This window comes from Tiliqua scincoides, chromosome 5 (genome assembly GCF_035046505.1).
Source record: "Tiliqua scincoides isolate rTilSci1 chromosome 5, rTilSci1.hap2, whole genome shotgun sequence".
NCBI lineage: Eukaryota > Metazoa > Chordata > Lepidosauria > Squamata > Scincidae > Tiliqua > Tiliqua scincoides.
In genome coordinates, this window is record NC_089825.1 from 79082960 (window position 1) to 79109712 (window position 26753).

Sequence of the window (26753 nt, forward strand, 5' to 3'; positions counted from 1 at the left end):
TTATGCCTTATATATCATGTTGTCAAAAGCTTTTGAAACAGTTTCAAAAGAGCTTGTGATGATGAATTGGGGAGGGTAAGGAATAGAAACTGTTAAAATAATAAAATCAGAACATTTTAGTGAGCTAGCAGAAGCCCCATGACCCTAAGAAGCTCTTTGGATCCTGGCAGAACTTATAAACATACAAACCTATTATACAAAAACATTCCTTACATTTTCACATCCATGTTTTTGTATAATAGGTTTGTATGTTTATAAGTCCTATCACATTTTTAGATGCATTGTTAATTTATGGGTACCTACCTACTATATGGAATGCATGACTCCTTGCATAACATTCAACCTCATTTAATTCTGCACAAATTGTTTGTACTTTTGCAGATGTCTAAAGGAAGAGCCCAAAGCTCAACACACATCAAGATTAAGGATTTCCACAAGACTTTTACAGCGTAAAAACAATCCTGCTGTTGTTATGATGGTGGATGGCAGCTCTTCCCCTTCCTCAACAAGATGTCTGCACTGTCATCTGGCCAACATGGGATTAGATTGGAAAGCCAGAAAACAGTTTTGGCAGACTTCAGGCTATACCCAGTTGTGTATACCCAGTCCACCTGGAGCTGGTCAAGTCCCTTAATTTTGTGGGACAGATAGAATAAGGTATACTTTGAACTTTCCAGCTTCCTGTTTGCAAAGTTTATATGCGCACAATTTTGCATCTTGTCTTTTCAAAAGGATGAAATCAATGCAAGACATGTCATGCAGCCCATAAATTTTGTGGGGGGGAAATCTCTGTGAACCAAGAGCTGGAAACAATTCAGGGAATGAAAGATGGCAGCTCACAATTCATTGGCAGTGTTCACTGAGTTGCTAGAATTACTCTCTCTTTTTTTTCTAAACACAGGACAAACCCTGGTTGGTCAGATCAATTTTCCATAATGGTGTTTGGGCAAGGGATGCTCACTGAAATGTTCACAGGCTTTATACATGCTTGCTCCTGCACTCTTTGAATGCTGCGTTTCCTTGCAAATCCTATAATCTGCTTTTGTCCCTAGGTGCTCTAAGGGGTTATGCCATATTCTCTATTGAACAATTTCTTGGCAGCTTTGGCCATGACACATGGTGCACTATGCATAGACTTCTAGAAAAATGAAAGAGAGCACATTGTCATGTGTGGGTAACAATGTATGGAACAAAGAACAATGTGCATTTGGGGATGCGTCAACATTTTTTTTATCATGAGAATCTTGATATGTCAGTGTTTAAGCACCCCTGTACTTCATGCCAGCTGAGGTAGCATATTAAGAAAACATTCAACTAGATATCGGGTTTATTAAGTGATGGATTTAAGCATTCTGACAAAGCTTGATTTACAACAGATTCAAGTGAAGCCACGAGAGGAAGGGAGCATGTTCAGCTAGCACATGAAAGATGAACAAACAAACAAGGAAGGTCTCTAAGGAGTAAAATCTCGGTCTCACAATGGTTCATCACTCACTACACTGTCAGCCAAAGACACATTTTTAAAAAGGAGGAAAATGAAAGATCCCCAGTGATCTTTTGAGACAAGACCAAAGCCTCAAGAGGCAGCTATAAGGATTTAGTATTTATCAGCCACACTCCATTACACATGGCAGGAATATAAATCAGTCCAAAGACATGATTTAGAAAGGTGTATGGGAACTGCCTCTTATCTTTTATTTCCTGAAGCACTCATTCTGTTTAATGAGAAACTGGGGCACAAAATTCCCCAGAGATGACAGAGAAAGGGGAAAGAGTAGATTTAGCTCTTATTGTGCCCAAGTGTAGAAATGCTATTGTTCTGACCCTGCATTGGTTATGCAAACACTGAAAATAAGAGGAAGGCCTCTGAATGAAGGTTTTGGACATATTTTTTATGATTACAAATTCATTGATATCTTGGTATGAACATTCTAATGCAGGCTTATTACTCTGCCAGCTAGGTGGCATCATGTTTCATTCTTCCCAAATAGGCAAGCCACAAAATAAAACTGCAGACAAAAAGGAAACAAATCATCCACATTACCCACACACAGGATACTGCAACAAGCAAAGAAAAACTAGAAATAGATGGATTGAGGTTAAGCATTAGGAAGAATCTGAGAAGTGAACAATCATTTCTGCACTATGTCACAAGTCAAACCTACAACAGGCCTGGAACCTGGAGCCAGAAAGATATTAGGTAGAGATTCCATTTGAAGCACACAACATCATCCAGATATGCCTTAGGATGGTGTCGCCTGGGACTGGAGGTGTGAGTTTTCTTGGGTGCAAGGGGCTCCATGGGAGTAGGGAGCTGAGCAAGTACTGCCTGGATCCAGCCCCCAGGTTGGTGGGGGGTCTCCCTGAGAGTAGAGCCTGAGATCTCTGTTCTACTCCCTGAGAGTAGAGCCTGGCCAGAAGGGGTGGGGCCAGTTGGGCTGGCTGCTGGGTTCATAAGGAGCCTGGCAGTTGTAGGAAGGGGTCACTCTTTCTCAGGAGGTGGCCTGAGAAAGCTCCAGCCAACCCCATGGCTTTGCCTCTACCTGTTTCTTACCTTGGGGGTGGGTGGGAATTGCCCCTCCATCAAATGCTTTGCCCCCGTTGTGAGAGGGAAGTTGAGGAAAGCAGGAGATCCCAGGGGCAGTCAGGGAGCCTCCCCTAGCCTGAGAAGACACCCCAGCAAGGGGGCACTTTGGCAGACCTCCAAAGGGAGAGACCCCAGCAGTCCAGACACTGCCCAGCCAAGGGGAAAAGGGGAGAGATCCCTCCAATGAGGGACCCAACCCCATGAGGACCTCCCACTGCCACTTCCACTTCAGCCTAGGACCATAAGATCATGGCACCACTGCCCAGCCATGGGATGGCAGAACTTGTGTTGAAATACTAGACTCTGTACCAGGCCCTGTGACACAAAAAGGACCCGAATGTTAAAGTGCTCACAAGAATAAATCGACTTGGGCTAGCAAGCGCTCTCTGTGGTCTCTACCCCAGAGGGGTAAGTTGAGTATAGCGCACGCCTCTCAAAATTTAGCACTAAGACACCGGGGGGGGGAGGGGGAAGGTAGGGTCCCGCCATGGACATAACAGGCGAGAATTAGCAATCGGCCAAACCAGTAAAGAACCCTCTTAAGCATGAATTGGCCCATTAAGACACCCTATAAAAGCTTCCACATCAGTACTGCTCTGTGGTTTGAACATGTGAACTCTGTTGCTGGCTCCTTACAGGGTCAATCCATCCATTAGATTAACTGAAGTGGCTATCTCAGGCAGACTGATAGCCAGTACCCATCTCTCTTGTCTCCATTGCTCCTCCTCTTCCTTCCACTCCCTGAATTAGAAAAGAAGGGGAGCAGAGAGGAAGAAGAAATGTGGAGGGGAGGAGAGTGCTGAGCTAGCACACTGGAGAGTGAGTGGAGCAGAGACTGGCAGATCATCAAGTAAGAGGCAGCATTTGCCATGCCACCTCACGCGCCAGGAGGTCTTGGGCTGAACCTGCTCCAATGGAAATTGATTTTCCATTAACTTATAAACCTTAGACTGAATACATGCCCTGGTTATTTGTACGGAGAAAGGAGAAGTCAAGTCTAAAGACCAGTTGGAGAAACTAAATGAAAAATATCCACTCAGCAATCTACAATACTGAATCACTAACAGCATCAACCAAAAGTTTTTATTCAACATCTTTTTTTTCTCTTCATGGTCTGAAAACTTCCATCTATTTTTGAAGCATTTCTGTGCAACAGAATGGAAGCCTACTGGTACCTATCCTCCTTCTCATCCCTAATTCTTCACTTCATATTCTTTATATATTTGTTTGCAACTGTTCGTGACATAAAGAAAACCTTCAATATTGATAACAAAGAAAAAGGAAAAAGTTAAGCTATTTCACATCTCTTTTTTTTAAAAAAATGGCATTTTTATTAGGGTTTAGTAGATGATACCAGGTTTCCCTCATACAAGAACATTCAATGCAACCAAAGCCCAACCTATCCCCCAATGAAACTCAGGTCTTCAATATACTAGCTTAATAACCATAAAGTTCCTAAAGGTTTCCAAAGGATCAGGTGCAACTGTGCAAATTGCTGGTGCAAAGGACTCAGCAACCCTTCTTCATTAAGGCTAGCATGAAAACCTCACATGATCAAGATAGAACCATTGTTGCATGCTGCGCAGCAAGAAGCCCTCTTGGGACTACCTAAAGTTTTGTATTTGTCATTTTTCCCTGGGTATCTTTGCTCCTTGGCCTTCAAATCAAGACTTTAGGCCCTTGTTATTGCTGCTTTACAGGGCATTTTGCATTTGCCTACAAGGCATTAGTTGCTCGAATGCAGTCAATTAATGCTAGGAATGCATAGTAGACTCTTCAAGTCAGTTTACTTCCCATTCTCCTTTTTACTCCCTCCTCAAACACATTGGCTTATATGGTTTGGGATCTCTCACACAACACAAAATAGCTCTAGAACCACAGTCAGCAAGTAATTTTTAACAGAGGTCATATTTTGAGGTGAGCAAAGTTAAATCACCATAGACTCCTCCCACACTCACTGCCACATGGTTTGTGGCATGGATTTGATAATCCAACCCTCTGTGTGTGTATAGTAGTCATTTTCTTCTCCTGAAGAGCACCTCACCTTTTAAATTCCATTTGTTTGAAGCATAAAAAGTGTTCTGTGACAGAACCACTGTTCTTGCAAGGGTGGGTGGGGAAACAGCTGAAAGCGTTGCTCATGTCTTGGTGTGCATGGGATTAAGTGGTTACAAGGCAATCCTATCCTTTCTGTTAAGTATCAACTGGACAAGGATAAGATTGCTACTAAATCCCTTACACAGATGTAACTCCGCATAGGAAAGTTACAATTAAAAAAACCAAAACTTTAAGGGCACAATCCTAACCCACTTTCCAGCAACAACATAAGGGCAATGAGCTCCGAGGTAAGGGAACAAACATTCCACCCAACTACAGGATGCAGCACATGCCCCATTGGCACAGCTATGCCAGGTCTGGAAAATTGGTTAGGATTTGGGCCTAAGCCAGTTTAAATACTATTTTAACTCAACTGGCATAAGGGGCAGAACAAGTAGTTCTAGATAAGTGCTGTGGGGGGGAGGATCAAGGGTCAGTTTAGTCCAGATCCTATTAGTCTTCTAAAGTCCTACTTCCCTATGTAAATGTAAGACAGCACAAGAGACCTCATAAGTAAATTTGTACCTATTGACACCAACAGAGAACCTAAGATGACTGTTCCCTCCTCCATAATGAAGAACAGGATACTGGTTAATTCTGCACTCAAACATAGCATATCACAAACAGTATATAAAACCATTTTGAGAACTCTTTTCTTTAAAAGTATAATAACCTTAATAAGCAGGCTCTGCCAGGAAAATCCAGATTACAGAACAAGTAAACAGCATTCTGGCCTCATCTTAAGGAAACTTGCATAGAAGTGGGGACTTTGCACAACCAATATGGCTTCGTAACAGATAGGAACATATTGCCAATGCTTTCCATCTCAAGGCCCAATCATAACCTGGGCCAGCGCCAGCACTGGGTATCGTGAGTGTGCCATAAAGCATGTCTGTAACACCCTGTGTGGAGTCAGTGCTGGTACTGAGTCTAGCGCCAGCCAGATGCTACCGGGAGTTAGGCAAGAGCTCTGGGCGGCAGTGGGAGCCTCAGGGGCAGGGAGAGGTGTTCTAGGGTGGGGGGAAGGAGGGGGGAGGAACTGAGGTGGAAGGGGGGCAGGACCGGCAGAGCCCTGCTCCACCAGGTCCTGAACTCCATGTCTTGCTGGAAGGCCCAACACCGAGTCTCTCAAGTTTGCACCAGCAAAATAGCAGACTTGCTAAGTCTGATTGCAGGGCTTGAGGCTTTACTCACGGGAAAAGGAGACCTCTGGCAGCCTTGGCAGTGCCACTGGATGTAGCAGTAGGCATTTTGGCACTGTGGCACTAGTGGAGCCACTGGCTTTAGGATTGGGCTGCCCAAACCTTTACAGCAGTGATTTTCAACCTTTTTCATCTCATGGCACACTGACAAGGTACTAAAACTGTCAGTTTTTTGACAGTTGACAAGGCACACCATGCTGTTGGTGGGGAGTCACATCCCCCAATGGCTCTACTAATAAATGACCCTCCACCAAACTCCCATGCCACACCTGCAGACCATTCATGGCACAGTGGTTGAAAATGGTTGCTTTACAGGAAGGTCTAGCCAACCCCACCTCCCCATCCCAGAATGAGGTGAAGTAGTAGATAACTCATTAAACACTACATTTGTGTTTAAATGGCCATTTCAACAGGCTACCTGACATTTAGCCTAATCCATGAAGTCATTTAAGAACAAGCCATGGGATACGGGGAACAATACCTTGGCCCAATTCTATACCCCCCCACCTTTCACCAAGCAGCCATGCTGATGGAGCACCACTGCATGCAATGTTGGGGGAGGACAATCAGACGACCAGCGAGAGATAAGTAACAATATTTTTTACTTACCTTCTAGTAGACTGCAGGTTCACTAACAGTCTCCTCAGACATATACCAATTATTTTGCTGGTATATGTCTGAGGAGAGGAAGGCGGGAAATCTGGGCAGGGAAGAAAGACAGAATCCTGTTTGCAAAACGTCTGCCCAAAACCACTCCCTCCCACCGCCTCTCCCTAGTCAGCTAACTCCATGCTCTGTTCCTTCCCAAACAGCCCACCAATTGCTCCCTTACCTGCACCAGCACAGCATCTAGGTAGTCATGGCACAAGCACAGAACCGCCAGTCATTTTTGCCAACAGCTCCATAGCTCATTACCGAAGTGTGATGTTTGCACCATTCCAAGTTGACTTATGGCAATCAACCTCTACGTCTGGCTGCCATAAGTGGCTCAAAGGATTGGACCACTAGAGCAGGGATGCCCAAATCCCAGCCCAGGGGCTATCTGCGGCCCTCAAGGACTCCCAATCTGGCCCACAGGGAGCCCCCAATATCCAATGAGCCTCTGGCCCTCCAAAGACTTACTGGAGCCCATGCTGGCCCAACGCAACTGCTCTCAGTGTGACGGCAACTGTTCAACCTCTTGTGTGAGCTGTGGGATGAGGGCTCCCTCCACTGCTTGCCTTTTCATGTCTGTGATGCAGCAGCAGCAGTGAAGGAAAGGCCGGCCTTGTTTTGTGCAAGGCCTTTTATAGGCCTTGGACTATTGCAAGACCTTCATTCATTCATACAAGTTCCATCTCCAGTATATTCATTTATGTAAATTTATTCAACTTTGAAATGTAAATTATTTTTTTTTCCTGGCCCCCAATGGCCCTCCTGCCAAAAACTTTGGACACCCCTGCAGTAATCTCAGGAATATGAACTCACCCATTACATGAGAATAAGGTAAACTGCAATTGCTTGTGTCAGCTTTAAACATGATTGTCCCTGAAGCACTAAAAAACTATGCATGAAACTCAAACTCTATTCTCTCTTTTTAAAAGACATGGAGATTTGAGGAAGGAAAGTGCCACCTGAAGTCTCCAGATTAGGAAAGCAAAGTAGAATCTAAGCTGAGAAAGAAAACCAATGAAATGGCAGCCCCTCTGGAAGCAGATGGTTCTTGGCAAGGCCAATGCTTATAAATTTTGCTCTGAAAACACCCTGCTTGTTTATAGCCTCTGCTTTGCAAGGGACTTGCAGTTATGTAGATTGAAACCTGCGAACAATCTTCTAAAACAGTGGTTCTCAAACTTTTAGGGGGATTTACTAAGTAAGTCTGCGGGGGAGGGGCTGGGGCAGCAACATGTTCCCCAGGATTGCATCCCTAAGGGGAGCGAGCGGGTGCTTTCACTTACTGTGGGCTTGGGCAAGTAGCAGGAGTTGTGGAGGGCTACGCAAGGCTCCCCTGCAAGGCTCCCGGAAGTCTTGGAATGTTCAGAAACAGTACATGCAAGCCACTTCCAGTTTCGCATTGCAACCAGGAGGTGGTTTGTACATGCTGTTTCTCAACAACAAGCCTCGGGGTGTCCTGTAGATTGCTGAGCAGGGCTCCCTGCACCCCCTGCTGCTTGACCAAGCCCACAGTAAGCGAAAGCACCCCCCCCACCCCCCTTACTGATGCAATCCTGGGGATTGCATCGCTGCCTCCCCTCTTCCCCTGCCCCTTAAAGGGACAGGGGAAGCTTTACACAAACTGGTGGGTCATGATCTACCAGTTTGAGAACCACTGTTCTAATACATCAAACCAAGATGTAAAGTCCTGTATTCCAGCTTCCAATGAGATGCTGTAGCAAGCAGAGCTAAAGCAATCCATAAAATATTTCACCAAGAGACCAGCAAATGAGCAAATCAAGATCTTCTACATCTCTGCAGAGGTCACAGGGGAAGAGCAGATCTAATTCAGGTGTCTGGGAACTAATTTTTCCTACCAAAACAAAGGTCAGGGGTTAACTGACTCTTGGGGAAAACCCTTTAATGGGGGTAGTGAAGCCTTATGTCTGGTGTAAGTCAGCAGTTTTGTGACCCTGAGAGGAGATTTGTGAATATGAAATGGCCCATATGATCTAAGCTGCTGCTCAGAAATTGTTCAGTTTAAGTGCTCCTGTACCATAATCCCAGTAAATGTAACCATTTCCTGCTGAAAAAGCTTACTCAGCAATATTTTCCTTTTAGCCCACTGACCTATATTTCTCCTCAACAGCTGCATCTCTCTAGCCAGATACTAACCTCTAAGCAGCCTATTAAGACCTGGTTATGAGAATTACATTTAGTGGACACTAAGGTTTTAAGAGGCTCACACTACGGTGTTTGTGTATAGCAAATGCTGCTAGCCAGTAATCAGAAAGCAGAGGTAATTCCCAGTATTAATGACTAGTAATGAAATATGGCATGGCCGAATTGAGAGGGTTTTGCTAACAGGGCTCCACTCTGAAATCAGTTTTGGTGTCACACTTAAGTTTTAGAATACATGAAAGAACAAATAATGCAATGCCCCAAACATGTGCAGAGAACATTTAATTCTTATTGAGGTCACAACAACCAACCACACCACATCTTCAATTAAGGGGCAAGGCTTCTAGGCAAATTTGACGCTGCCCTATTTTTGAAACTCGCTGCTGGATCTTAGGGTCAGATCCCAGAGCACTTACCACCTCAACCTTGGTTTCTCCATTAGCAGAAATGGGAATAATAATGACTTGCTTCAGTGCTGGCAGAAGGATTAATGCCTTTACTACATTTTGCATGCAAAATGTGTCTTGGAATTCTACACTGTGTTATCATTTGATAGTTGAGAACTACATTGATTAGAAGCATTCTGTTAATAGTAAAGTTATGTACAAATAGCAAAGCTGGCATTTAGACAAATCTTTTTACCTTAGATGCCAAGTTATCCACTAAAGCAATCATAGAATTCTTGAAAAGGGTAGCAGCAGTCAATGGTCGTTTCGTCACCTCTGTGATGCTCAGTTTGCCTTCTGGCCACATCTTTTTCAGCACAGGGTTGGAGCTATGAAGCCAGAGAAATAAATTAAGAACTCAGTATTATTTGGTCAGAAGATTAAGAACTACTTGGATCATTAAATCTTTGTTCCTACCTGTTATACATCAGGCGCTTGAAATCTTGAAATAAAGTGTCCTTGTTTTTATCAATAAAGCCAGTGACTGAGTAGCTAGTAAATGAAAGAGAGCACACACAAAGTTAACTGCACTGAATTATCCATGACAACAGGAACGTAACAGGCCAATGTACAGGTCGTGAAGAGATTTCCATGTCTGGAACCAAGGGAACCAGTAGTCTTGTGCAGGTGGTTTCAAAACTATGACTCTACATACACTGCCAAGCAGCAAGGGACAACATCCGAAATACTCTCATCATTAGAAGCACACAAACTACTGTGCTACTAGTGGGTTAAATCAGAATTTACTAAGTGCACCATGAACAGTTAGTAAGATCACCATTAGGGACAAGAGCACTAACTGTGAGATGGAGTTTCATCAGTCTATTTCCTTGCTTCACACAAGGAAGGAGTGAGATGAGGAGGTAAGGTGCTGGATTACCACCTTCTGCCCAGGTTTTCTGGAGAGAGTGCACACACATGGCAGGCACAGCCTCAGGCAGCAGATCACCTTGGACCATCCCTGCCCAGAAAAGTTCTTGAATCCAGAGTAAAATTCAAGTCTGTACCTACAGTAGGTAGGGTAAGTGTGTCCTTGGCACAGTTCATGTGTGTGTTTCAGAACCTTCTGTAGCATTGCAAATAATTCTGGAATGCACTCAGTTTGCATTCCAATCTTATCACTTTGGTAGCAGTGTGCCCAGACTTGTGCACTTAGGCAGGTACCCCTGAATTATTCCATCACATGCAGCTAGCTATTGTGCTTATATAAGAGGGTCCCACAACAAAATGTTGCACAAAACACATCTTCTTTGGAATAGGTTGTACTGGACTCTATGGAGCTTACTTCAGAGTAATTATTTAATGCATACACCATGGTTGTAGTACTCATGTTTCCATTATGACTCTTTCACTCTCTTTCCCCACAACCTTCTCCTTTCCCTCTCCCTGCAGCTTTCCAATGCATCTCAAAAGCAGGGGAGGGAAGAGTTCTTCTGCTGGCCCACCCATTTCCAAGTAGGAAATAACATAAGCACCATAAAGCCTCTCTAGCAATCAGGTCTCTCTCCCTATCATCCATGCATTCCCAACCAACAAATGAAAAGTTCAGAGTAGTGAAAAGGGGGGGGGGTCAGTCTCATATTTTTGGGGTGGTTTGCCCCCTTGAGGTTTTTGAGAAAACTTCTAAACTCAGCAGACCTGAGTGATTACCTATGTTCAGGCACGTTCCTTTTTTTATCCATGGATGGTTATGTTTTGGCTGCCTTTGTGTCAGGTTGCAAGAGCAGAGACGGTTATTACAAGAGACAGTTGAGTCCCCTTGCTAGATTGTTTTTTTCCTTTTTTCTGTTCTTATCCTGAATTTATCTTCATACATTTCTCAATCACATTCACATCCTCCTTTGAAATTTGTGATCTTTTGCTGCAAGTTTAGCTACACTACTTCTCCAATGCACTAGTATGCCAAACCACCCCCCCCCCCCCCGTTTCTTGAGACAGAATGGTGGAATGAATGGTTTCTGGGATTATGGAAGGTTCCTCTTCTGTTTGGAAAGACGTTAATAAGAGGTCCACATAAACTGTGTACTGGTGCAGTAAGACAGATTTAATAATTTATTTGGAAAACAAAACTCCAATAAAGGAAATCTAGAGATAGTTCTGTTTTAGACAGTAGGATGGTGTAAGACCTCCACCCATATCAATTATGAGAAGGTATGTGACTCTCTAATCAGATTCAAGCTTTTCCATAAGATAACCTAGAAGCAGAGCATTAAACAAGAACAAAGTATGACAGATCACAAGATAAGGGGAGTATTCTGCCTCTCCCCCATGTGATTTCTAGCAGCAGATTATGCAAGACATATGAATATAGGAAGCTGCCTAGACAGAGTCAGATCAATGGTCCATCTAGCACAGGACTGACTCGAAGCTGACTGGTGGTAGCAGTAGCTTTCAAAGGTCTCAGGAGAGATCTTTTCCAGTCCTGCTACCTAAGCTCCTTTGAACTGAAAATGCCAGGGCTTAATTCTTGGACTTTATGTGTGCAAAGTATGTGCTCTCCTACTGAGCAATGACTCCTTCCTACCTGGAAACACACTACAATGAACTGCTAGTAATACCTTATTTGGGTTCAGAAGGAAGAAAACCAATGGAACAATAACAACTGATGGGGAGAAAACATTCACACATTGCTTCCCTTATTCTATGGTACAATTTACAAGCACTGCTAACTAAAATGACATCAGAGTGGCATCATTTCAGCTGTCTCCCTGGACTCTGCAGAAAGCAAATATGGTGGAGACTATTCTGGACCATAACTCAACAGGCACAAAGGAAAAGTGGTACAGTTGAAAAAAATTTGTATGAGAGTGTATTAATAGGTACTAGAACAGCAAGTGCAGAAACCACATACTTACATAACATCTCCAGCATAGTGCTTAATCCGGAAGTCTCTGTCGAATTCCAGGTTTTTGTCCATGGCACAGAGCTTAAAAAAATTGTTAAGATGTCAATGTTAAAGAACAGTCACTGAAAAGCAAAACTGCTTTTAAGTTATGGACCTAGGTGAGCTCTATAGCTATTATTGCATCTACAGGTTTGGCTGTAGGATCTCTTTCATAATGCTATTCTTATGTAAGGTATTTATAAACAGTCAGACAATCTACAGAACAAGTCAACCTTTTCTTTTAGACTTAGTAATAGTGTTTTGTTTTGTTTTTACAAAAAAATAAAAATTAGAGAAAGTTCTTGACTGCCATCTGTTCCTTTTATTAATCCTTTGTACAATGTCATAATCAAACGCTAAGGTACACGTGGGCTAGTGCAAGTCCCTTGAGCCGGTCCAGGAGGGTTGCAAACATGCCATAAAGCCATAAAGCAGCCGACTCCTCAGGAGTTGGCTGGGACGGTACAGGGACACACACCGGTCCGCAGAGGCTGAATTCAGCCTCCGCACTGACTTCACGGGGGGAGCCTTGTGTTGGCCAAGCTTGGTCAATGCAAGGCTCTGGGGAGGAGGCAGAAGGGAGGTGAAATTGGGACCTGGCAGATATGCCGGATCCTAGCCCCTGTTCCTGAGCAGTGCAAAGCAGTTCCAAGTCGCTCCTCTCTCCTCCGACTTAATGCCACATCCAAAGGTGGTGCAAATCCAAGGAGACCCATTGAGGCTGCAGTGGCTTACCTGGGGGTAAGTGGAAGAGTTTCCCCTTACCTTTGGCTGACCCACTTTGGGGCTCTAACTTGCGCTGGATACAGCACAGGCCTCCTGGCCTGCCTGTTTCAGCACAAGATACGATTGCACTGCAAGCAAGTTTTTTCATAGGAAGAGAAAAACCAAGTGAACATGAACAGAATATTTCACATGTCTGACATGGAAAGCAGCTCAGTCCAAGCAAAACTACATTTTAATCTTCCTAGTTGTAAAGCTGACGTAATAACCAAGAAAAATGCTTGTATCAAACATTCACCACATGCTAGACAATATCCCATGCTAAGCAATGTCAGGAACTTGCAACGGTCATGTAGATACAAGAAAAGCCAAAGTCAGAGCCAAAAAGTTACTTGGGTGAGAATACAGTACAGCACATGGGACATATTTATGCAATCTTAGGCAAGTCTACCAGAATTAAGGCCCACCAATTTAATGGAATTCTACAGATGAGGAGCCACCCAAGAAGGCCCTACTTCTAGCCGCCACTCTGCTCACCTCTACTGGTGGCAGCACAGTCAGAAGGGCCCCTAGGATCTGCCAAGTTCATTACTGTCTCCTCTTCCAGCTAGTGATAATTTAAGGCCTCTTTTCCTATGCCCATTACTACAGATCCTTAAAATATGATGTAAAAAGGAGTGAGCATTGAATTCTTCCCATACACTTTGTCCAATTAAGACATTATGTATTTCCATCTCAGGAAATGCACTTGTGGAAAAACACTACAACATCAAAAGCCTTAACTGAAATTCAAGTATTCAACAAACAATTGTCCCCTTATATATGTTCGTAGGTTTTCATGGCCTGCAATAATTCAACAATTTGACATATATTTGGGTGAGAAGACCATGGTTGTGAATTAGAAATGAGTGAATATGTTGAGTAAAAATGTTACTTAATCATACGAAAAAACTGTGTTGGTTTGGTGTTTTTTGTTTTTTTGACATAACCATGCTGACTGCTGGTGTTCTACATTTTCTTCTGTTGCTATACAGAAGCATAAACACCAGGTACAAGCGAGTAGCAAAAGACTGCAGGTCTTCTGTTTTCTTGTGTGCCCCTGAGGCATTTGGTGGGCCACTGTGAGATACAGGAAGCTGTACTAGATGGACCTTCGGCCTGATCCAACAGCACTCTTCTTATATTCTTAAGCAATTTTAGCTCATCCAGTGTTTCCCCTTGCAAAAGAAGGCAGCAGGCCCATAATTTCCTCCTGGCCACCATATTTTCTGTGTTCTTGTCTTGTCTCCTTGAACACCAGTTTTCTAAGCATTCTCATGCACAATAGCTAGTATCAGAGATGTACTCAGCTGATTTAGCCAAATGCAACTAGCTAACATGTCTGAACTACAGACTCAGTTGCAGACCTGGGTCAGCAGCAAACAGCTGTGAAGTGGCAGTAGGGAAGCAAAGAGGAAGGGTTTGCTCCACCCTTTCCCTGCAATCCGCTTTCCTCTCTACCTCCCCTTTCTCCCAGTCAAGCTACAAGACACGAAGTTACCCTGGCTAGCAGAAAGGGGGATGGAGGACTGTTAAGGAAAGTGGTAGGTGGAAGAAGAGTTCTGAGCTTCCTTCTAGCCTGCTTCTTCTCGACATGAAATTGACATGGTTATCTCCATGTGGGAAGAGACATGCAGGTATGCCACATGTTGCGGTAAGTCACACAGTCGCCTGCCAAGTTTACTTGTGCTACAATACATGCTCATGCCTCACTTGACAAAACTATGGTAAACTGAACTCTAACCTCTACAGAGAAATTATTGATGTAGGAAAATTGTAATGGGTGATGCAGTACTTATACTCATATGGGGGGGGGGACTCAAAATAGAAAGGCACATTATGCACCGCCCACCATGATCAGAGTAATGCAGACATCAGGATTCATCATCAGGCAACACAGAAGAAACCTCTGATCATCCAAATTAAATCAATTTTGTACAGAATAAAGATTTTCCTATGCTGTATGAATTTTGCCATACAGAAAACCAAGCCAACAGCAGCATACTGGATAGACAATCTATAAACTAGGACACTAGTATGTAGGGCAGAGTAGCCCCTCAGAGCTTATCCTCCCTGATGCGGAACCCAACACGCTTCATAGAGGAGCAGTGAAGCATTAACTGCAAAGCTCAGAGATGGCTATTTCCACAGTCTATCAGCACATGGTCCTTGATGCTCTTCAGAAACCCAGGTTTAACATCTGCAGTCTCTGTTGTTGCTTCTGGGAAGGCATCAAGATACCTGGGAGATGCAATGTCATCTTGACTTGGCACCGAGCACTATGATTAATAAGCCTAAGGAGAGAGCAGCTTAGTGTTCCATTCTGTTTGTTTCTACAGCCAACAATATCAATATTCCAAATAATGGTAGGAAAAAATGTTTAGAAACAATGGTTTATGATGGCACCATGAAACATATACAATGAGGATCCAAGAGCACTCAGAGAATCCATGGAACTCACCTTTAATGTACAAACAAAATGAAGCAAGCACTCAAAGTTTCTGTCCCTCAGCCCTGCCAAGAAAAAGCTGAACTACCCACATGAGCAATTTTTTGCCAACTGCTTCAAGTCCAGAAGTGAATGTGCCCACTCAGCACAGATTCCAATCTGTCTTCTGGTCTAGAAATCTCCCTATACAGACCCACTTGTCTCAGAGGACTGCATAAACAAAGCACACACCCAACTCCGAACAGTAGCCAACTGAAGTTTGCTTTTGGTACTGTCAGAAGAAGAGACAATTCTCAAAACCAAAACTTAAGACAGGAGACCAAAGATATTGACCACAATACTAGGTAGAAACATGATTGTCCTCATATAGATGGTCAGGTTGTGACCATTCACACTAGTACCATTGAAGCTATGACCAGTGTTACTTAGGCACTCACTTCAAGATAACAAATTCAAGAATTTTTATCTTTTTTACAACTATGAGAAAATTCCAAAGGTTTATTTAGTTGGTGTAAATGGCCTCACTATGCAGAGGAGCCATTGGGAAAAGGAGGCTATACAGAGAAGGAGGTGGAAATTACCATCATATCTGAGGTTCACAAGTACATGTGGCAAGAGTGGTTTAGAACAGCTGCATGTTGCCTGCCTTCAGATGATCAAGGTTCTCACCAGAGAGAGGGTTCTGCAGGAGTCCTTCCTCAATAAAATTAAAAGTGCCCCAGAGTACTGAATATTTCTCAGTGGTCAAACAGTAAAAAATGGCCAGTCCCGAAGGTCATCTGGGGAGGCTCTCAAACATGTGCCACCACTGGCTGAAGCTTGGTTAGTAGCAACAGGGGCAGGGCTTTTTCCATGGTGGTGTCACAGTTATAGAATTCCCTCCCTCTATCATTGGGACCTTCTTCCTCCTCACTGACCTCCCAGCAAGGGTTAAAAACTTGTTTGTTTCACCTTCTCAGTTTAGTACCCACTGCTTATTAATTGCTTTACTGTTATGTTGGATTTGCTGTACATGGATATTATTTCTTTATTTTTCACATTTTTATACTGCCCTTCCTCCAAAGAGCTCAGGCGGTGTACACAGCTGCTCCCCTCCCTTTGTCCTCACAACAAACCTGTGAGGTAGGTGAGGCTGAGAGAAAGTGACTGGCCCAAGGTCACCCAGGAAGCTTCATGGCTGAGGGGGGATTCGAACCTGGATCTTCTAGGTCAAAATTGATCTCATTCCATCATCACCATCACCATCATCACTAATGTCTTTAACTATTGGTTAGCCACTTCAGCAACAAGGGGAAAGCAGATTAAAACATTTTATACTGTTTATTTTATAATATATTGGAACAACAGAGAAATAAAACAAAACAGAATACTGCATAATGCAACTCCTGCAAAGAATATGTTCTGAAACTGCCTCTGCATGTCAGCTTCTCCCAGTTTTCCAGTCACACAACCACATTGGGCTCTCTCCTGCCATCACCTCTAAGAGTCAGTGGAGTATGCGTGGTGATGGTGGGGAAGAACACACCATCATGGAAGCCAGGAAGCTGAGTAAGCAAAAACTAGACCCAGGAAAGCATTCTGCTCCAACAACGGTTTCAAGGAGACGCTTCCAAAATTTCAGAGCCCCACTAGTCAGAAATAGGGCTGCAACATTTAACAAATAAAATCAATCCTCTACAAACCTTCCAAATGATTAAAGACACTTCCCCCCTTTTAAAGGAGAATACCCTCAAAAATCCCCTAGGTGATGGGATAGGGAACAAAGTTCAATGTTAGCCTGAACTCTTTCACATGTCAGCATCACTGCTGGTCCTCATCTCAATTCTTGGAGGAGGAAGTTAGCCCTCATCAACAGCAAGGCAACACATCGCACTGAGCACTTCTAAGTAGACTGCAAAGATGCAGTTCTCCAGTTCTCATAGGAAGCCAGTCCAACTGAAATGAATGGAACTTGCTTCCAAATAGCTTTTGTCTTTAGAACTTCTGGTTTAAACGTATGTTCATTTAAATGTATTAATGAATACACTATGATTAATTAGAAAATCAGCCCTTACAGCTCTAACTAAAAGCTTCTTCAGATGTACTCTGAACTGAGCTATAATGCATTACTTGGGCCATCCCTGCAAGTAAAAATATGCAGATCATAAAACTAAGAAACCTAGGTGACAGCTAGTCAGATCACATGCCAAGCAGGCATAAGCATAAAATCACTGATTGAGAGATCCCCCTTACCACTCCCATGCTGTGGTATATTTAGCTTTATTATAAAAAGCTAAAACACAAATTCAAAGCTTCCGTTGTGCAATTCCAGGAAGCAATATTAACTGTACCTTTCTCCCTGCATGTTAACATTTGCTCTACATAGGGAGGGGCTATCTCCTCATTTGAAAGGAATTAACGAGAATTCTCTTGCTAGAAAGACAACAGCAGATTAAAAGATGATTATTGTGATGGTTTAAAATCCTTCAGGCTGTTGACTGAGTTCTAAAAAAATGACAGCATTCTGTAGCTACAGAGGACAATGATCACCTAACTGCAATCAAACGCCAATGTGATCCATACTTGTTGCCACAGAAAATTAATTGCTTAGGAAATGGTCACATGGATTTAAACTGGGCCACTATTGGTTACAAGTGACATCATGATTGTTTAGCCAGATTCATGCGCCTGCTTTTCCTTGTTCAATTTAACAGAGTATAGCTCCCTCTGCTGGGCATCAGAGCAAAACTGATGCTTCCAATTCAAAATCTAAGAATTTGCCTACAGCAGTATTTGAGATTAGGGACACTCAAACATTTGAGGCTATGCTCATCTTTAACCACAACCTCTACATATGTCACCTGTTCCCCACCACCAAATAGTGCCACTATTAGTATAATGTACTTAACACTGACCAGTGCGCTCCCTCATCCAGCAACAAGTCTAAGCCTCATACAAGCCAGCAGCACATATATCAATACACTCAAAATACCCACAAATCCCATTCATATCTAGTAAAATGCCCACAGTCCTTGTACACACAGATCTACAATCCTGGACTCTACATGACTGCAAAGTCTCTTGTTGCTTCCACTACTTGAACTACCTCAGCCATGCTTTGCATGGGAAGAAACATATACCACATAGAACCTTTGGGGCAAGAAGCCCCATTGTACCAAAGCTGCCTGGGGAAAAATTAAGGTGAGGCAAATGGAGAAGGTGGGATGGAAAGGAAGTTTTCAGTAGATATCTTTCTAAGTCTTCAACAATATTCAGGCAGCCTCAGACTTAATCTGTTTGCCAAGAGTTCTTCAAAACCTGTACGGTGCTGAAGACACAAGCAGAGCCTAACTTGTTGGTGGTTCTACGAGTAAGGCTGCAATTCTCTAACACTGTCCTAGGAGTAAGCTCCACAGTGGAATTTATTTCTGAGTAGACATGCACTGGGTTGCTCATTCTATAAAGAGAACAGCAGTATGTTCGGAACCAGACCAAGCTAGAACCCTGAAAATGAGGAAGACGTGCTAATTTTCTATGTGGAGGGATTCTTTTGCCTGGAGAAGCAAACCACCATATGAGCTTCTGCAGTCTCATGTGGTACAGCCAAGTAACAGGATTACCATAAGAGCTGGGTCTACAGAGGATCTTTGCCACATGATCTTACTTGCTCTCAGATTTTGTGTGTCAACAGCTAAATGCTCCTAAAGAGAAGCAGGTCATTTACTTAAGCTTTACCTGTGCTTCTTGCACTTCTACCTTGCAAATCTGAAATGTGCATTCTGAGAATCTCTGCTTTCATTTCCAGCTCATGCAGATGAAAATAGGTTTGGAAATGCAAGAGGAATGCCAGCTGAAATCTCATACTCCATTGAGAGGGATTGAAGCAGGGCAGCCAGTGATCACAAGCACTGGTACTCTCACTCCACACATTCCTTGCCCCTCCCTCATGACCAGCAGAAGCAGAATAAGTTGCACAAAAATTTTCAGCAAATATCTAAATTTGCTGAGGTTAGATAGATGACAGAATTACAGACTGTGCCAGTACAGACAAAAAGGAGTACCTTTCTACTGGAGAAGTGAGCATGTTTGCCCAGTTTGCTATTAAGAGCCTCTAAGAACATCTCATCAGTGACTTTTCCAACATTCATGCAGGCATCATCCAGGTTGGCTATGATCCCTTTATGCTGCTGCTCCACTAGATCAACAATGATCTGGTTGTTGAAGTAGTCAATCTGGAGACATGAAAACAGAGATATTTATGAGGGCTCTCCAGCAGAAAGGGAGAAACAGCATGAAAAAAACGAGCATGCACAGTTATGGGATCAATAATAGGAAATGGAGGGACAAGGGTCATTTCAAATTTTCTGTGAATGCACATACCCTGCATAAGTTTGCACTCACTGGCAACATTTGTTTTCATTTCTGAACTGATGCTTCAGGTAGATTTAGGCAAACTTTGTACAGCCCCTTCACAGTTTTAGACAACAGACTGAAAAATCATACAGACTACAGAATGCAAAAGGTCTGTTTTGGACTCTCGGCAGTCTAGGGAGCAAGGAACTTGCTCATTCCAAGTTTTGAGCTTCACATAGCAACTCAACACAGCTACTCGCTGGTGTAGAATCCCATCCCCTGCAATCTTAATTCAATGCTGACTTTTGACAGACCTGCTTATCTACTCACATGTTTCCAGGGGATTCCCTCACGCTGATATTCCTCCTGCTCCTGCTTTAATACAAGTTGAATGAAGAGTTGCTGCAGCTTCTCATTGCAGTAATTAATACAGAACTGTTCAAAACTATTTAAAAAAATTAGAAGTTTAGAGAGCTGATTAATTCCTCACCTAGAAACAGATTTAAGCTGTATGCTCAACTTTTACAACAGAGCTCACCTGTTATTGTCAAAGATCTCAAAACCATATATATCCAGGACCCCAATGACTGTGTTTTTCCCGTGAACTGTGCTGTTATAGTCCTTCACTGCAATAACATCATTGATGTGCATCACAATCCAGCAGAAAAGTCGCTCATATATTGCCTACAAACCAAAGAACTAGAGTTATTTCTATTTTCTAATCTCACCGCTCACATTTAGTACCATGCATGTTTATGGTGCATCTCTGCACTACCCTAACATAGCTGTAGGCAACACCCAAATATCATCTGCTTCGGCTGTCAAAATCCTAACAAGGTTTAAGCAAACAAACTGCAGTAGACCAGAATACTGTATCTTACTTCTGAATTTTTAGTTGGAAAATCCAATTTATAATAAGCTTATATATCTGGGGTATCTTCACTGTGCTGCAACTACTAGTATTTCTCCCTTCTATGCTATCCCCAGTGGAGACTTCCCACTGAGAAAAACTAAGTTGCTCTCTCACATCTTGGTGGATGTTCCTTCCCAAAATATGTAGGGTTATATCATTCAAAGACCTCCAGAATCTTAAAGGTTCCCATAAGTCCCCAATAATGGATTAACCCCACTGACCTGCTATTCTCAAACATCTCCGAAGTACAAAATAGCCACTTGCCTGGCTGTCTGTAGCAAAAGTCACCTTGAGGCGAACAAGCAATACAACTGTTTGTTAACTGGGAGAACACTTCCTCACCCTCTGCCCCCTTGCAGGCTACTCATAAGCTTCAAATGACTACATATGGAAATGTGTAGCAGGCAAGCTACAAAAAGGCCAACTTCAAAGGTCATGAAGCAATCATGCCAGTGGTAACAGAGCTTCCACTGCAAAGTATGAAGGCAGAATCCCAAGTTACCACTGCAAGACAAACACACAGACCACGTTAGCAACAGAGGATCTACATCTACCTTTGCAAATGCATTTCTTCCATAGGTGGCTTCTTGCTCTGTATGCTGCTTATCAATGACATCCCGGCCAGTGGCAACTGTACGAAAAAGCAGGGCCTTCTCAACCATGTCAGCCTTGGTTGACAGTAGATCTGCGATGACAGACACTAATTTGTTGTTTTCAATCACTGGTGTGTCACCATCTACAGAAAACTTCAAGTTGCCCTGCAGAAAGAATGAAGACAGAAGTCATTGTTCAGCTTGGGCAGCAAACAGGGTTTGGAAATAGACACAACTTTCAATAAGATGCAGTTTCCTTCATGCAGTTCAAACTGAGAGGAGGAATAATCCATGTCCATCTTTGCCAAAGCTTCTCTTATCAGGAGGGATGCTCCTGCTCCTGCTCCTGTACTGCAGCGAGCCATGGACTCTTCACTCACAACAGGAGAGGAAATTGAATGCTTTCCACATGCGCTGCCTCCGACGTATTCTCGGCATCACCTGGCAGGACAAAGTTCCAAACAACACAGTCCTGGAACGTGCTGGAACCCCTAGCATGTATGCACTGCTGAAACAGAGACGCCTGCGTTGGCTTGGTCATGTCGTGAGAATGGATGATGGCCGGATCCCAAAGGATCTCCTCTATGGAGAACTCGTGCAAGGAAAGCGCCCTACAGGTAGACCACAGCTGCGATACAAGGACATCTGCAAGAGGGATCTGAAGGCCTTTGGCCTTTGGCCTATGGCCTGATCCAGTGGGGCTGTTCTTATGTTCTTATGTTCTTATGCCTTAGGAGTGGACCTCAACAAGTGGGAAACCCTGGCCTCTGAGCGGCCCGCTTGGAGGCAGGCTGTGCAAGCATGGCCTTTCCCAGTTTGAAGAGACACTTTGCCAGCAGTCTGAGGCAAAGAGGCAAAGAAGGAAGGCCCATAGCCAGGGAGACAGGCCAGGGACAGACTGCACTTGCTCCCAGTGTGGAAGGGATTGTCACTCCCGAATCGGCCTTTTCAGCCACACTAGACGCTGTTCCAGAACCACCTTTCAGAGCGCGATACCATAGACTTTCGAGACTGAAGGTTGCCAACTACTACTCCTGCTCCATATACTGCACAGCAGCAACTTCTGGATAGGAAGCCCTTTTGGATCTAGGAAACAAAACTGCCTATTTTTAACTGCCAAAAGGATCATACCTAGCATGTCTGCTACTGAAATTCTTCCCACCATCCCCACAAAACCTCATACACAGCTATAACTTCTTTGTGCCTTCTAGAACCTCAACATGCAGAGATGTTTAGAACAACTGCAATGAGTTGTTGCAGCTGGAATAGTGGGGTGTTTTGGAAAGTTCCTTTATTTCTGTGCTGCTTTCATTTTCTTGCGCTGGCAAAAAGGGCTTCTTCTTAAGATGTTGGGAGCCATTGTTCTGTCAGACTCTTTTCTCACAACCTCAGTTCTTGAATGACCAGCAAATTTCAGGCTCAAAATCCTTTTGCTGGGATAGCATATGCTGTACCTGACCATACTTCTTATTTAGCAACTCAATTCACAGGCTTTATTTTTCATGATTTTCAAACAAGGGCACTCGTCTTTAAAACTTCGACCCAGAAAGCCTCTGATATTTAACATTAAGCTAGATGCAAAGCTCCTTAGGACCTTTGGGGGCCACATCCTAGACTCTTGTTCCCTCATTTGCATTTAACCCCTTGAAAATATAGGAATTACCTTCCTATACATGCTCAATCTGAGCAACTGTTGCTAATGTTCCGTATTCAGACCCAATATAGGGAGTAGTGCAGGAGAAAGAAAATCAGCTCTATGATTATACTCTTTATTTGAAAGTCTCTCTTCCAAATGTCTCTCAAATCAACACTTTCGTTGCTGATTTTGGACCCCAAGGTTTTTGTTGCTAAGCCCATAGAACAGTGGTTCCCTAACTTTTTCGGCTAGCAGCTCCCTTGACCAACTGGGCAATTGGTCCCACTAGGGCTACAAGTTTATATATTGTATAGGGCAGTGGATTTTTTGCAAGGATTACACAGCTTCCCTGGCTGGTTTCTACAGCACCCCAGGGAGCCAGAGCTCACAGTTTGGGAACCACTGTCATAGAACCTTGAGCTGGACTGACAATATCACTGTCTCCCCACATCTAGTAACCTTGAGAACCCTTGAGTTTAAGTAGCATTCTTCAACTCACCAAATGAAGAATGGTAGCCAGAATTTTGTACACTGTCTGAATCTCCTCTGGTTCAAATCCAATCACTTTCATGGCATCAGCAACTGCCTTGAAGTCAACACCATCATTGATAGAACACTAAAAAAGAAGAAGAAGAAGAAGAAGAAACAGTAGCAAAGAGACATTTGCCGGCAAATGGGACTGTGAATATTCAACACAGATGCTGACAGTATTAGCCAAAATGAAAACAAGAATGCTTTCCCTACTGAAGCAGGAATCTACTGAAGAATGACATGTTACAAACTATAACAAAAAAAATTAATCACAGAAACAGTAGAATAAAACACTGTCACCCAGCAAAGTCACACTTTGACATTTTACAAACTGTAAAATGCTTTAATTTGTCAGTGCAAGGATAACAGGACAGAAGCCACACACTTCTGTGGTAGGCAATCCACAGCTCTGGGGCTACAACAGGAAAAGGCCTTGTTTCTCATGGAAATCAAGCTAGCCTCCAATATAATCCATAAAAACAGCCCTCACCTTTAGTTGTGCTCCAGCACCAATATAGCTATATGAAGATAAATCTTTATGTAGATGTAAAGAACGCAGAAGCTGCTCTGAACCTCCTTGGAGTAGCTAAAGAAACACAAGGTGATTATTTCAATAAATTGCTTCTTTGGCTAACTACAATCCCTTCAATCCTGGAATTATTATTCAATAATGACCTCAATGATATTTGCTCAGCCTTTAAAATCAGTGAGGCTACACTAGCGAGAATGGAAAGACAAGCTGAGGAATCTCCTCATTCAGACTTCCTCAATAAAAAGGCTGGAGATGAATGATTCAGACCAGTGGTTCCCAAACTGATGGGTCACAACCCACCAGACAGGAAAGCATTTGTTTCTGCCCCTTTAAGAGGTGAAGGGGAAGGCAGCAATGTAATCCCTAGGATTGTGCTGCTGCTTGTGGGGAGGGGGAGATGCCTCTGCAGGACTCCCCAAGCTTCTGCAATAGTAAAAAACATGAACAAAAACTACTTCTGGTTTCTAATCGAAAACAGGAAGTGCTTTTCAATCTTTTTTTAACTGTAACAGAGGCTTGGGGAGCCCTGCAGAGGCATCTGCAGGGTTTCCCACACCCCCTGGAGGCCGGCACAGACCCAGGTAAGTGTAATAACTCTCCCTCCCCCCACTCTGGCAACCATGTGATCCTGGGGCTGCCTTTGCTAACATAACCCCTGCCCTGAGGACACTTACAGTGCTCCCAACTCCCTTGTAGGAGTTTGGGAAGCACTGCTTTAGAAATAAAATATGTTGCTGTAAGGCAGGTAGCCATAACAGGATCCTACTTGATAAGTCTCAAACTGAAGCTAGCATTACCACTTTGAAAAACAGAAATAGATTAGGACTACTGATATCCCCTGCTTCAGAGGAGTCCAGAAAAGGCATCCGATAACTACCGATAGGCAATTTCTATATCAAGGTTCTGCCTTCAGGGATTGGCACTCAAGACAAAACCTTGAAGTATGAGGAAATTATTTCCAAATGAACTCTAGAACCTGCACGATACCCTCCCCAAGCACACACATTTCCCCCCTCTCCAAAAGCACAAAACTTGCATCAAGTAGACTTTGAGAACCTGCTTTTGAGCAGGAGGTTGGAAATTTAACGATCTGGACACTGCATTATACAGCAGAACAGCTGTACAACCAAGTCCAGTATAAATATCTGTCATTTATTAAACATACATATGGCTCAAGCACATCACATGGATTAGGGGACAAAGCAGGATGCACCTTTACATAATGATGAGACACACAATGAGACACATTGCAAAGGGCAACCAAGGATCTCTCTGAATTAAGAAATGATTGTTCACAAGGCTCTTTGATTCACAGCATCTTACTTAGAATCTAACAGCTTACCTGATAGAAGGAGTGGAAACTCCGCTCTCCTGGCTGCTGTACAATAACCCGTGACTGGAGAACGAAGAAAAGAAAAAAAAAAGGACAAGGGGTAAAAGAAGAGGAAGACAGTCAATGTAATTTAAGCCTCTACAGTACTGCCAATACCCTAGCAAGGTTTTGGGGAGTTCAGGCCAGAACTCCAGAGTAGGGGGGCCCTTCATATGATGACAGCAATTTAAATACTGTGTCAGAGTCTTATTTAATCTTAATCATAAAACCTTTCAAGAACTGGAAGGCTTACTGAAAACCCAATCCTATTCTCTATACTGCTGCTGCATAACCAGAAACTTGCAATGCAATAGTAACGCATCAACCCTTTGTTTTAATGGACCCCAAAATCAGCACCAGGGATGTGACACTGCACTTCTCCCATTGCCAAGAAACTCCCTACACAACTCTACAGTGGTGTTGGGAGTCTAGCACCTTCTTCTATGGTTTACTGCTACCACACAAAGGAGAAAAGGACTGAACTACTGGTGAGCAGTGGTAAAATATATACATCACCACAATGTCAAGATGTTGACAGCCACCTGTTGAAGATAGTATCCTCTCCATTTCCAATGTTTTTACCCAGATGCTACCACAAGTTTTCAGGAACTATATTTTCTCTCTCTTTCAGAAATGAAAGACCAAAAACTGCACTATTTGCCAATGACTTCTGAAGTGTAGTCATCCTCCATTAATACACTGCTCAAAACAATAAAGGGAACACTTAAACAACACAATGTCACTCCAAGTCAATCACACTTCTGTGAAATCAAACTGTCCACCTAGGAAGCCACACCGATTGACAATCAAGTTCACATGCTGTTGCACAAATGGAGTAGACACAGGTGGAAATTATAGGCAAGTAACAAGACACCCCCAATAAAGGAGTGGTTCTGCAGGTGGTGACCACAGACCACTTCGCAGTCCCTATGCTTTCTGGCTGATGTTTGGATGACCTTTGAATGCTGGCGGTGCTGTCACTCTAGTGGCAGCATGAGGCAGAGTCTGCAACCCACACAAGTGGCTCAGGTAGTGCAGCTCATCCAGGATGGCACATCAATGCGAGCTGTGGCAAGAAGGTTTGCTGTGTCTGTCAGTGTAGTGTCCAGAGCATGGAGGCGCTACCAGGAAACAGGCCAGTACACCAGTAGACGTGGAGGAGGCCGTAGGAGGACAACAACCCAGCATCAGGACCGCTACCTCCGCCTTCGTGCCAGGAGGAACAGGAGGAGCACTGCCAAAGCCAAATGTGCATGTGTCTGCTCAAACGGTCAGAAACAGACTCCATGAGGGTGGTATGAGGGCCCGACGTCCACAGGTGGGGGTTATGCTGACAGCCCAACACCGTGCAGGATATTTGGCATTTGCCAGAGAACATCAAGATTGGCAACCTCGCTACTGGCGCCCTGTGCTCTTCACAGATGAAAGCAGGTTCACACTGAGCACATGTGACAGACGTGACAGAGTCTGGAGACGGCAGGGAGAACGTTCTGCTGCCTGCAACATCCTCCAGCATGACTGGTTTGGCAGTGGGTCAGTAATGGTGTGGGGTGGCATTTCTTTGGAGGGCCGCACAGCCCTCCATGTGCTCGCCAGAGGTAGC

General features: G+C 43.6%; 1 protein-coding gene across 2 annotated transcripts in view; it reads right to left on the reverse strand.

The window, feature by feature from the left end:
* MYO1D (myosin ID) overlaps window positions 1–26753 on the reverse strand; it is a 172306-nt gene that overhangs the window by 105208 nt on the left and 40345 nt on the right. For both annotated transcript variants that reach the window (XM_066631402.1, XM_066631401.1), the window contains exons 5-14: window positions 25121–25174; window positions 23737–23832; window positions 23215–23331; window positions 21041–21244; window positions 20112–20257; window positions 19904–20018; window positions 19282–19452; window positions 12002–12072; window positions 9564–9638; window positions 9343–9475 (exon numbers count right to left, since the gene is read on the reverse strand). In XM_066631402.1, the coding sequence (XP_066487499.1) occupies window positions 9343–9475; window positions 9564–9638; window positions 12002–12072; window positions 19282–19452; window positions 19904–20018; window positions 20112–20257; window positions 21041–21244; window positions 23215–23331; window positions 23737–23832; window positions 25121–25174 (1182 nt within the window). The remainder of the gene's footprint in view (window positions 1–9342; window positions 9476–9563; window positions 9639–12001; window positions 12073–19281; window positions 19453–19903; window positions 20019–20111; window positions 20258–21040; window positions 21245–23214; window positions 23332–23736; window positions 23833–25120; window positions 25175–26753) is intronic.